Below are 12,694 nucleotides of genomic sequence, written 5' to 3' on the forward strand. Positions count from 1 at the left end.
ATGAGAATGTGTTCTCAACTAGCCTACCTGATTAAATAAAGTTGAAATAAATAAAATGTAAAAACGTAACTAAATTATGGGGATTAATGGTACATTTACCAGGCCTACTTTTGACACGTAATGGAGAATTTACAAAAATAAACAATCAGAGGGCAAATAATTCACACAATGAAGGTGCAAGAATTAGAGGGAGACAGCTAAGCGCATTCTGGACAGCTGAGTGTATGCATTCTGGAGAGAGATTTGCCATATTTTAGCTACACACCCCTCCCATTCTTGTCTCAACATTTTAAATTATACTCAAGACACTATCTTCACACATATTTTAGATGCTTTTCACTGACAGCCGCAACTCAATACTCAGCTACAGTAGGTCTTTTGCCATGTGTGCTGCCAAATTGCCGATTGCAGGCTTCCCAAATAGGCATAGGCCTACATGATTGTGATTTTAAATATTCCACAGCTAATTTTTTAAATAAGCTAATGATTAAGTCATGCTCTCTGGTGAAATATTTTGAATAATTGTATTTCGACTGAAGTAATTATATAACTTTGGAAAAACATCAATTTACTTTAGGGCAAGCCAGCATCCGAACAGTGTGCTGTGCACCCGCCAACTATCCTTTCTAATTCACAAGTGGCTGAAATCAGAAATCTGTATGTAATGCCGAAATGCTCATATCTCCACCGTTACAATGGGAGTAGTTGTTCCAAAGGTGGGAAGGAAGGCGGCAAGCTTAGGGTTGCATATTAAGCTTGTAGAAACGCATTGGGCGTATTCTGGACACATTTTGGTGTGTGAGCCCTCTCACTTCGCCTCTACCTCTCTGCTGAAACTATCTCACCTGAGAAAGCAGAAAGCATCCGAGTGAGTGAAACAGAGCCCCTCTGTCTATATGTAGCCCATGTATCAGAGGCTGTCTGGTTTTGAGAATATTATATTTATTATTTTTTATTTGTTTCTGCCTGCTGCCTGGAGTGTGAATAAGAATGAAAGCTGTTTTCAAGGCAGACGTCTTTTAACACAGTTGTGAAAGCAGTGTCAATCGGCTTTCCTAAAAGCGCCTTATTAAACCAGATCAGTAGATTATGCCATTTTTCCTGCTTCATTGTAGACCTAAAGCTGCCCAACGCTAAACACACTACTGACCAAGATCCCTTGGTCTGAATCTTACACACTATTAAAATGGCTGTCATCCCATTAGAGGCTGGGTTTACAGATGAATTGAAGGGATAGTTCACCCAAATTCAAAACATTTCATATGTTTTTCCTTACCCTTTAAGCAGTCTTTAGACAAGAAGAGACAGCAATCCATGATTTGGTTTTGTTTACCTGGCTGCTCTCGTCAAATGCTAACTTTGGTTTTTAGACTAAAATGCTGAAGGTGACTGAAACTAAAGGTGACAAAACTAAAGCATAGATTTATCCAAAGACTACTTACAGAGTAAGGTAACCAATATGAAATTGGTGTAATTTCCTGTCAAGTATCAACAATATTTTCCTGTAGCCAACTCAACTTACTTTTGGTAGCAATTTCATATGGGAAACACTGAATATTTTCACCGCAGATACTTTAACTTCAATATAATCTGTACTGAATGGCATTCCTGTACTAAAAAACAACCAAGAGTCCCTCTTGGGATTTCCCCTGCCCACACCTATCTATCCCTGTCGTCCATCCATCTTCCACTAACTAACTATCCATGGTATCCCCCATACTTCCTGTCCTTCATTATCTTTCCCTCTCTCACACATACAGTTTCACTTCCATCCTCAACTGGCGATTCCTGTCACAGGCCTATTTCACATCTCTCCCTGTTAGTCCCTGATTACATATCTCACTAATTAGCATATGTCTCCTCTCTATCACACACAAACACACACACAATGTGAGGGGTTGTGGGAAATATCAAGCCAGCCTGCGTCAAGCATTTCATGGATAAACACTAATGATGTCAACAAAGACACACACAGGCACTGTGTTTCTGCCCCTTGTGTTGGGATCAGCAGACAGGGTAAACTGCTGTGAAACCAACATGGTCTCATTAGAATGTCAAAATAGTCATATCTAACCATTGCGTTGTAATATGTCACCTAAACTGACATATTACTTATATTACTTACATGTTACTTATAGTAACCAGGTTTCCATCCAACCATTTCATGCGGATGCAAAAAAACAGCAATTTTGGCTGTGAAATTTCCCAAATGTTGACTAAACAGAATACTCTAGACAAGTTACGATAATTTTTTTGTTGGTTAAATAGAAAGTCATAATTGAGGTTGAAACGCATCATGTCGAATTAAACTTGGAGTCACGAGATGATATATTACGTTCTACCACAACCACAATGTGGAAAAGAATTTAAAGGCAGATGAAATAAGTTATGATGAACTTCATAATTTATTTCATAAGTTTATAACTTATGGTGGTTAAGTGCACAGTGATTAGCTTCATGCAAAATTACATCGGTAGAGTAAAATGGGATGGAAACATATTGAACTTCGTTTTTTTATTCGGTACACAGAAACTTTAAGCGCAAAAGTGCTTTCATGTGCACTACGTCATCACACAACTTTTTATCAGCGGGAAATCTGGTGGGATAATGCACATATAATTTCTTATGGACTTTAGAACATTTGCATGAAAATCTTTCGCCAATTGTATGGAAACCTAGCTAGTGATCATCTTTAAACCTTATAGTGACATTCATTATATTTTATTTAGAGTGACATTTTATTTACAGTGCCTTGCAAAAGTATTCAGACCTCTTGGATTTCTTCACATTTTGTTGTGTTTCAAAGTGAGATTCAAATGGTTTAATTGACATTTTTTGGTCAACAATTTACACAAAATAGGTCAAAGTGGATTTTTTTATTTTTATTACTAAAATGTAGTTGTTGCATAAGTATTCAGCCCCTTTTTGTTTAGGCAAGCCTAAATTAGTTCCAGAATAACATTTGGCTTAACGAATAACGTAATAAGCTGGACTCACTCTGTGTGAAATAATAGGGGATCATGTGATTTTCGAATGACTTACCCTTCCTCTGTTCCCCATAGATACAACATCTGTAAGGTCCCTCAGTCAAGTATTGAATTTCAAGCACAGATTCTAAAGCCTCATAAAGATTGGTAGATCGGTAAAGATAGCAAATCAGACACAGAATATATCTTTAAGCATGGCCAAGTTAATAATTTTGCTGTGGGTTGTTTGGGACCCATTTTCAATGTTTACTAAAATAAAAATTATACAATTCATAATTTTTTCAACCTGAGACTCATTGGCCTTGGCTCATTTTCTGTGAAGAACATGTAAAAGAAAACGTTTTTATTGAATGCACACTGTGCACCCCCCTACACATTTACATGACATATGTCGTGTTCGGGTCCACTGGTCCCGAGGGTAATAAAAGTGTGGAAAAGTGTGTGTGTGTAGGTGAAAACAAGTAAAAATTAAACAAAGGTTTGCTGTGTGCCTTCAGTCTGTCTTCCTCCTCTCTGGGCTTGCTGTTTCAACATAGCACCAAGAACCTGTCTGTCTCCCTGCCTGTCTGCCTGTCTCCAGCTTTTCACGCACTCTTTACCCTTTGTAGTGTGTGAACCTGCACAATGTTATTACAATACATGATTTGTATGACAATACATTACACTTTTTTACTTCGCACAAGCTGGGACTGCAACTCCTTAAGAGGAAGCTGACGATGGCAGGAACAGTACGAAAAAACAAGCCAGAGCTCCCACCTCAGCTGTTGAATACACGGAACAGGCCTATCAATTCCTCTAAGTTTGTGTTCATGGCTGACACGTCCCTAGTGTCCTACATGCCAAAGAAAGACAAAAATGTGGTACTCATGAGTACGCTCCATAGGAATGGGAGAATCTGTAGCTAGGAACATCAAAAGCCAGAAAAGGAGAGGTGGATAATTTAGACAAGCTGGTGACTGTCTACAGCTGTAAAATAACAACCCCACACTGGCCACTTGTGATATTCTTCAACATCTTGGACATCTCGGCATAAAATGCGTTTGTCATCTGGATGGCGTTGAACCCAGATTGGAACAGAGGGAAGCTCCAGAGGAGATAGCTCTTTCATAGTGGAGCTGGAAAAGGTATTGGTAAGACCTCAAATCCAGAGGTAACATATCCCAAGGACCCCAGATTGTGCAGCCATCGTGAGGGGGATTCAGGAGGAGGATGCTGGTGCCACATCCGCCCGACGCACAGAACCAACAACTTCAATACCAGAAGTAAGTGTGAGCGATGTTGTTGCATGTGTGTGTGTGTGTCTGACTCTCCTACCTTGGCCTGCTGTAACTATATATGTGAGTGAGTGAGATGTTAAAAAAAATTCCCGAACTAAGCAACAAGAAGTGTGTGGACCCATGAAGGACAGGGAGACACAGTACACATGCATCAAGTGCAAGAAATACGTTTGCAACACACACACATTAAAACTCTGTGGTGTGTAGACCAGCCTTCATTTGTATTCAATGGGTCTCATTTATCATTTCCATAAAATACCTTATGTAGAATGGGTCCTTCCGATTTGTTCAGTTCAAAGCAATAAACATTAATAGTGATGATAAATCTTGTTTAATTTATATTTGTTCAAGATAAACGTGATTTAATCCACACATGTCTGGATTTTGTTTTAAACTAATAGCACTTTTATTTATACATGTGATCTAGATGAGGTAAATAGCTAATATGAACCATGTATGTTGTCTATATTCCTCGTAATTGATATAAGCCAACATCTAAGTATTAAGTATTTTTATGTAAATTGTTACTGTTGTATTGTTTTAAAAACCCAATCATGTTGTGGGTCCATCAGACGCGCAAACATTGGGTGAATAACAAAAACATGAACTCCACACAAGGGTTAAATCACCCAGACACATCAAAGATACAGTCATCCTTCTGAACTGACCTGCAGGACAGGAATTCAACTGCTTAGGGTGTGTTACCATGAGGCAATTGGTGATTTTAAAACATTCAATGACTGTGATGGGAGAACTGAGGATGGATGAACAATATTGTAGTTACTCCACAATAATGACCTAAATGACAGAGTGAAAAGAAGAATACAAATATACAAAATTAAAATATTCCAAAACATGCATCTTGTATGCAACAAGGTACTAAATGAATACTGAAGAAACAAAAACACAGCAAAGGAATACATTTTTTGGCCTAATGCAAAGCCTTATGTTTGGAACAAATCCAACACAACACATCACTGAGTAATTGCCTCCTTATTTTCAAACATGGTGGTGCCTGCGTCATGGTATGGGTATCCTTGTTATCTGCAAATACTGGGGAGTTTTTCAGGATCAAAATAAATGGTATGAAGCTAAGCACAGGCAAAATCCTAGAGAAAAACCTGCTTCCGTCTGCTTTACACCAGAGACTGGGAGAGGAATTCACCTTTCAGTAGGACAATAAACTACAACACAAAGCCAAATCTACACTGGAGTTGCTTACCAAGAAGACAGTGAATGTTCCTGAGTTGCCAAATTACAGTCTTGACTTAAATCTGCTTGAAAATCTATGGCAAGACTTGACAATTGCTGTCTATCCATGATCCCCAACATATTGACAGAGCTTAAAGAATTTTGAAAATAATATTACATAATCCAGTTGTTCAAAGCTTATAGACACCCAAGAAGACTTTCAGCAGTAATCAATGCCAAATCTGTTTCTAACATCTATTGACTCAGGGAGCTGAATACTTACGCAACAACTATATTTTAGTTATTTAATTTCTATTAATCTTCTTACACTTTCACATAGTCTTTTCGTGTAGATTGTTAAACATTTATTTAATTGTATTTTTTTGTTATCTTATTTTCTAACACAATAAAATATCATATAGAATAAAATATATTAGTTATAGGTCACATAGCATAGAGACAAGTTGGTTAGGATTAAGATTCCACAATGTGTTCCGGAGAGGAAAGAGACCATGTAGACTTCATCTACCCAGACCCACCTTGAAGATGTCTGCTTCTGTAATGGTCCTTCGGTTTGGTGGGATGGGCTCTGGCGTTGCCGTCACACTTTGGTTGCTCATATCTGTGACACAATGTAAAGAACTATTAATGTTGTTCAGTTCACTCTTATGGTTAAATTAACAATGCTATAATTCATCCCCCATCTCCCCATGCAATCAAATGTCAGCAGTTTAAAGTCCCACTTAATCTAGAAATATTACTGTGGCTAAATACTTTCAGAGAGAGAGAGAGAGAGAGAGAGAGAGAGAGAGAGAGAGAGAGAGAGAGAGAGAGAGAGAGAGAGAGAGAGAGAGAGAGAGAGAGAGAGAGAGAGAGAGAGAGAGAGAGAGAGAGAGAGAGAGAGAGAGAGAGAGAGAGAGAGAGAGAGAGAGAGAGAGAGAGAGAGAGAGAGAGAGAGAGAGAGAGAGAGAGAGAGAGAGAGAGAGAGAGAGAGAGAGAGAGAGAGAGAGAGAGAGAGAGAGAGAGAGAGAGAGAGAGAGAGAGAGAGAGAGAGAGAGAGAGAGAGAGAGAGAGAGAGAGAGAGAGAGAGAGAGAGAGAGAGAGAGAGAGAGAGAGAGAGAGAGAGAGAGAGAGAGAGAGAGAGAGAGAGAGAGAGAGAGAGAGAGAGAGAGAGAGAGAGAGAGAGAGAGAGAGAGAGAGAGAGAGAGAGAGAGAGAGAGAGAAAAAAAAAAAAAAATATATTGTGTGTGAGATAGAGGGAAACAGAGAGCGTGGGACACAGGGATGTCTTTCATGCCCTCCCTTGGAAAACGCTAGAGAGCGAAGCCCCGATTGCCACTGCTGTGCCATGCGTCCTGGCCAAGAACAGACTAATGCGCTGTCTGGCGCCCTGCCTGGGGCCTTGTTAATCCGATACCTAGCTCTGCATCATTCCCCCCCGCTCATTATAACTGTACCCGCACGCATGTCCCTTCTTTGCCAGCCTCGCCGACCCCTGAACCCCACACTCAACCTCACCAACCGCTCAATCACACACACAGCAGTGCCCGTGATGGACCGCTTAGCTACTGGTGACTGGCACTCAGTTTAATGTGTGATTGGACTCTATAGGAAATGTGGATGTGAGGGCATTCTGTATGTACCTGCATGTACGTTGGTATGTAGTTGCATCTGTACACTTGGAAGCTTCAGGACGTACACTATACAAAGCAGGACACAAAGCAGGGTACCCAATAAGACGATATATCGATATCCTACTGTAATACAGGTTGAAAACTTCCATCTCCAGCCCCCAGTCAGGTGTATTGTAGCTGTACTGTCAAAGTGGGCAGTGCCAGTCTCTCACCTGGTGGAGGTGCCAGGAATGGGCCGCCCTGTGTCCACCAGCACACACCAGCAGTACCCAGTGGACGGGTGACACTGGACAGGTTTGTAGAGGCCCCCTTGGGCACAGTCGGGCACGAACACCGCCTCGTTCTTGTGCTGCCGTGCTTCCTCCTGGGCCGACTGCTGCTCCTGGTCACATGACGAGGCTGAGGGGTCAGGGGTAAGAGGATGAGCAGCGAGAACAGATCAGAACATCTCAAGTCAGCGCAGTGAAGATGGTCCACCTTGGTATATAGACACTCAAACACAGTACACCCGGAGAAGATTAATTTAACTTCTTATGGCTTGGGGGCAGTATTTCGACGTCTGGATGAGAAGCGTGCCCATAGTAAACTGCCTGTTACTCAGGCCCAGAAGCTAGTATATGCATATAATTGGTAGATGTGGATAGAAAACACTGTTAAAATAATGTCTGTGAGTATAACAGAACTGATATGGCAGCTGAAAACCTGAGGAAAATCCATCCCAGAAGTGGGATTTTGTTGATGTGGGTATTTTCAATTGAATACCTATAGAGTGTCTAATGGGTTAGGACCCAGATTGCAGTTCCTATGGCTTCCACTAGATGTCAACAGTCTTTAGACATTGTTTCAGACTTGTTTTCCCGGAAAATGAAAAAGAATGAGACCTGTCAGTGGACTGTAGAATCATGCAGTGCTGGTTTGCGCGCGTGACCGAGTGTGCCCCCCTCGTTGTTTTTCCTTTCTATTGAATACGCTATTGTCCGGTTAAAATGTTATCGATTATTTAGACAATTGACAAACTGAGGATTCATTCTAAACATCATTTGACATGTCTCTACGAACTTTACCGGTACTATTAGGATGTATTCGTCTGCATGTTTTGACCGCCTTTGAGTAATTCCTTTACTTGGTTGTAAAATGTTTGTATGCTTTTGTAAGCCTGGCGCTGTCCTCAGATAGTCACATGGTATGCATTCGCCGTAAAGCCTTTTTGAAATCTGACAAAGCGGCAAGAAGTTAATCTTTAAGCCGATGTGTAACACTTGTATTTTTTATGAATGTTTATTATGACTATTTCTGTATTTTGTATTTGGCGCTCTGCAGTTTCACCGGATGTTGTCGAGGTTGGTCGCTAGCGGAACGCCTGTGCCAGAAAGGTTAAACACACCATTGTTGTATTTAAGCCCTGACCCGATATAACTGACGTTTGGACTTGGTTTCTTTTCTTTTGACATACCTTCCCATCCCTATCCATATTCTGCATCAGACCCTAGACCCACACAGAGGATGAACCAGAAGGTAGCAGTTGTAAATAAAGTGTACATGCAGTATTTTGATTTGTATTGTTGTTATTTCTCACATTATTACATACTGCCAAAAATAACTTTTGGATATTAGATCAACGGTCACTCACCAGCATTTCAACCGGAAATCTGACTTTCTGAATTGGAACCTTTATTTGTACCATCCGAGGCATTTCCACTCATCCCAGGGGCTGCTGCAAGACGCCGGCGACGGAGAAGAGGAATAATGGAGTGGGCTTTTATTCCAACTCAGGAGGCGTGTATGCTATCCACCGCTTCCGAGTATATTACTTGCTGATGTTCAGTCTCTGGACAATAAAGTAGACGAGCTCAGGGCGAGGATCTTTTTCCAGAGAGGCATTAGGGACCATAACATACTCAGTTTCGTGGAATCATAGCTCTCAACGGATATACTACCCCCGTCCATACAGCCAGCTGGGTTCTCCATACATCGAGCGGACAGGAAGAAAGACGGAGGTGTATTTCATGATTAACTACTCATGGTGTGATTGTGATAAGATACAGGAACTCAAGTCCTTTTGTTCTCTCGATCTGGAATACCTCACAATCAAATGCCGACCACATTACCTCCTGAGATCATTATTTTTGGTCCTCGTCATGGCCGTGTATATTCCCCCTCAAGCCGACACCACAATGGCTCTCAAGGAACTACATTGGACTTTGTGCCAACTGGAAACTGCATATCTTGAGGTCGCATTTATTGTAGCTGGGAAATTTAATAAAGCATATCTGAAGAACCACTACCAAAGTATTTCCAACACATCGCCTGCCCTACTCGCTCAATAAAAATAATTTACCATTGCTACTCCCCCTTCCAGGGTGGCTACAAGGCCCTCCCCTGCCCTCCCTTCAGCAAATCAGATCACACCTCCATTGCGCCTCCTTTTCTATAGACAGAAACTTAAACAGTAAGTACTCGTGGTAACGTCGGTCTGACCAATCGGAATCTATGTTTCAAGATTGTTTTGATCACCCGGACTGGGATATGTTCCGGGTTGCCACTGAGATTGACATTGACGTATACACTGACTCGGTGGCTGAGATCATCAGGAAGTGCATAGAGGATGTTGTTCCCACTGTTAAGAAAGAACTTACCCAAAACCAAAAGGCGTGTTAACCCTTGCAAAGGCTGCAGGCCCAGACGGCATTCCTAACCGTGTCCTCAGAGCATGCGCAGACCTGCTGGCTGGACTGTTTATGGACATTTTCAATCTCTCCCTATCCCAGTCTGTTGACCTCACTTGCTTCAAGATGTCCACCATTCTTTTAGGGATGGGCATTTTACCTTTTTTGACTGTTCGAGTACTTGCATGCTTTTTTAGAGTACTCGATCTCTCAAATAAAATAAAATAAAAAGCTATCTTCAGAAAATTGCACATTTATCAATATGCCAACAGCGAGCAACAATGCCTAATTTATCATAACCATTACAGAAAACACATACTAATTGCTAAATTGACCCATATATATATAGTCAGTCAATTTATAAAACAAGTGCCATTTAAGATGTATTTATTGAAAACTGTAAACTGGTTAACATTGTGGAACACAGTCTTCAAAAAGGTAGTAACCTCAGCAGTGTGGCGTTTACTTGTAGAAGCTTTCGCTGTGCAATGGAATAGCCTTGTTTTGTTAATTTTGCAGACAAGACCCCTTATTTCCCGAGCCCTGATCACAGTAAAGACACCTATTTTCTAGTAAAAAAACATGTAATATATCAAAATAAAATAGAACAGAATAGTGCAAAGCCATTCGTGTCTCGTGTCTGGAACAATTACTCTTAGAGTGATAATGTGAAATAGGCTCAATTTGGCAAGGGTTACAAACCAAAATCAAACGAAAGTCTTCCTTTTGATAAGCATATTGAGTTTCTTATGCCTGTTCCTTCTACATTGAACACTGCATGGGGATTAATTATGGCCAAGACATCAGTTTGGGGAGTAGGCCTAGGCTTAATGATTCTGATGAAAATACGCTCTTTGTCTTCATCAAACTAATATCTTTTTCCATATTTTCAGTGTGGAACCTGTCTATGTTTAGTCGGGTAATAGTTTGGGCTAACCAATTCTAAATGCCGCTAGCAGGTCGTAGGATCGTCACTAACATTAGTTAGTTAACACAAACACAAAGTCATAAACCCTGTTTATGCCTGTTTCTACAAGTTTGCTTCTTAAAAATCAGATTTTAAACCTAACCCTGACCTGAACCACACTGTTAGCCTTATGCCTAACCTTAAATTAAGACCAAAAAGCACGTTTTTTTTTCATGTATTTTTATGATATAGCCAATTTTGACTTTGTGAAAATTTTGACTAGTACCAGTACCCTAAACAACTAATGACAAATGTTCCAAATCTACAGTTCATTGTTGGAAACACATATATCCATACTTCAGTCAACCAGTCCATTTAGAATTTGTGATAAAATTGTCATCATTTGGCAAGGAATGTAGCTTGTGTTTCCCATCAGTTGGATACGTTTTTATAGGCTTTTATTTCTGTAGGCGTACAGGGAGCAGTCGGAACACAATTGAGTGAGTAGTGAGACATGGAGGGGAAAGGGAATTAAGTGAGCGGAACTGTGTGATGCTTGGCTTGGTTTATTTTGTTGTTGTGTCCCTGAAATGCACATGTACAAATGGAACACTAGAGTCAAAGCAAATTAACCTTGTCTTCAATACAAAATTTAGACCAAATAGTTTTACAGTATTAGAAAAAAAAATCTCTGGTTACAGATCGAGTTGAGGTCAGTTCGAGTACTCAAGTACTTACTCATGCCCTTCCCTACATTGTTCCTGTACCTAAGAAAGCACAGGCAACTAAACTAAATTACAAATCGACCCGTAGCACACACTTCTGTCATCATGAAGAGCTTTAAGAGGCTCGTTAAGGATATAAGGATCCACGCACACCTCCACCTTACCCAACAACCTAGACCCACTACAATTAGCAAAACACCCCAACAGATCCACGGATGATGCAATAACCATTGTACTGTACACTGCCCTATCCCATCAGGACAAGAGGAATACCTATGTAAGAATTATGTTCATTGACTACAGCTCAGCCTTCAACATCATAGTGTCCTCCAAGCTCATCACTAACCTTGGGGCCCTGGGTCGGAACCCCACCCTATGCTACTGGGTCCTGGACTTCCTGGCAGGTCGACACCGGGTGGAGGCTACAACACCTATGCTGATCCTCAACACGGGGGCCCCACAAGGGTGTGTGCTCAGCCCCCTCCTGTACTGCCTGTTCACCCATGGCTGCTTGGCCACGCACGTCTCCAACGCAATCATAAAGTCTGCAGACGACAACAGTGGTAAGCCTGATTACCAACAAGGATGAGACAGCCTAAAGGGAGGAGGTGAGGGCCCTGTCAGAGTGGTGCCAAGAAAATAACCTCTCCCTGAATATCAACAAAACAAAGGAGTTGAGCCTGGAATTTAGGAGACAGCAGAGGGAGCACACCCCCTCTACATCAACAAGGTCTCAGTGGATAGGGTGAAAAGCTTCAAGTTCCTCGGTGTGCACATCACTGACAACCTGAAATGGTCCATCCACACAGACAGTGCAGTGAAGAAGGCGCAACAGCGCCTCTTCAACCTCAGGAGGCTGAATAAATTTGTCTTGACACCTTAGGCCCTCACAAACTTCTACAAATGCACCATTGAGAGCATCCTGTCAGGCTGTATCACCACCTGGTACTGCAATTGCAGCATCCGGAATCAAAAGGCTCTCCAGACTCTGACATTGCTCATCTAATATGTCTTAATTTGGGCGATTTACGTGTATTGTTTTGTATTGTGAGGTATTACTGCACTCTTGGCGCTAGGAACACAAGCATTTTGCTTCACCTGCAAAATATGTGTATGTGACCAATACAATTTTATGTTATTTTTTTAAAGGAGAGGAAAATAAGCAATGGAGGAGGAGGAGGAGGATGAGTGTTCGGAGACAGTGTGTGCAGACTGCTTTATCAGCCCCCCACTGCACTGTTTACCGGCATTAAAGGGCTAATGACTGAACAGAGTTCCCTGTGCTCAAGTTAAGTAAATATTTACAC

The 12,694-nt window shown here is 41.2% G+C and overlaps 1 protein-coding gene across 5 annotated transcripts in view; it reads right to left on the reverse strand.

Annotated features, from left to right (window-relative positions):
* The window catches only part of smoc2 (SPARC related modular calcium binding 2), an 81,764-nt gene that overhangs the window by 26,425 nt on the left and 42,645 nt on the right, over positions 1–12,694 (reverse strand). For 3 of the 5 annotated variants that reach the window (XM_021605716.2, XM_021605723.2, XM_036980719.1), the window contains exons 8-10: positions 7,302–7,488; positions 7,099–7,155; positions 5,995–6,077 (exon numbers count right to left, since the gene is read on the reverse strand). In XM_021605716.2, the coding sequence (XP_021461391.1) occupies positions 5,995–6,077; positions 7,099–7,155; positions 7,302–7,488 (327 nt within the window). The remainder of the gene's footprint in view (positions 1–5,994; positions 6,078–7,098; positions 7,156–7,301; positions 7,489–12,694) is intronic. The other 2 variants (XM_021605727.2, XM_021605735.2) reach the window with 1 other exon arrangement.

The sequence above is a fragment of the Oncorhynchus mykiss genome, chromosome 1 (assembly GCF_013265735.2).
Source record: "Oncorhynchus mykiss isolate Arlee chromosome 1, USDA_OmykA_1.1, whole genome shotgun sequence".
Lineage (NCBI taxonomy): Eukaryota > Metazoa > Chordata > Actinopteri > Salmoniformes > Salmonidae > Oncorhynchus > Oncorhynchus mykiss.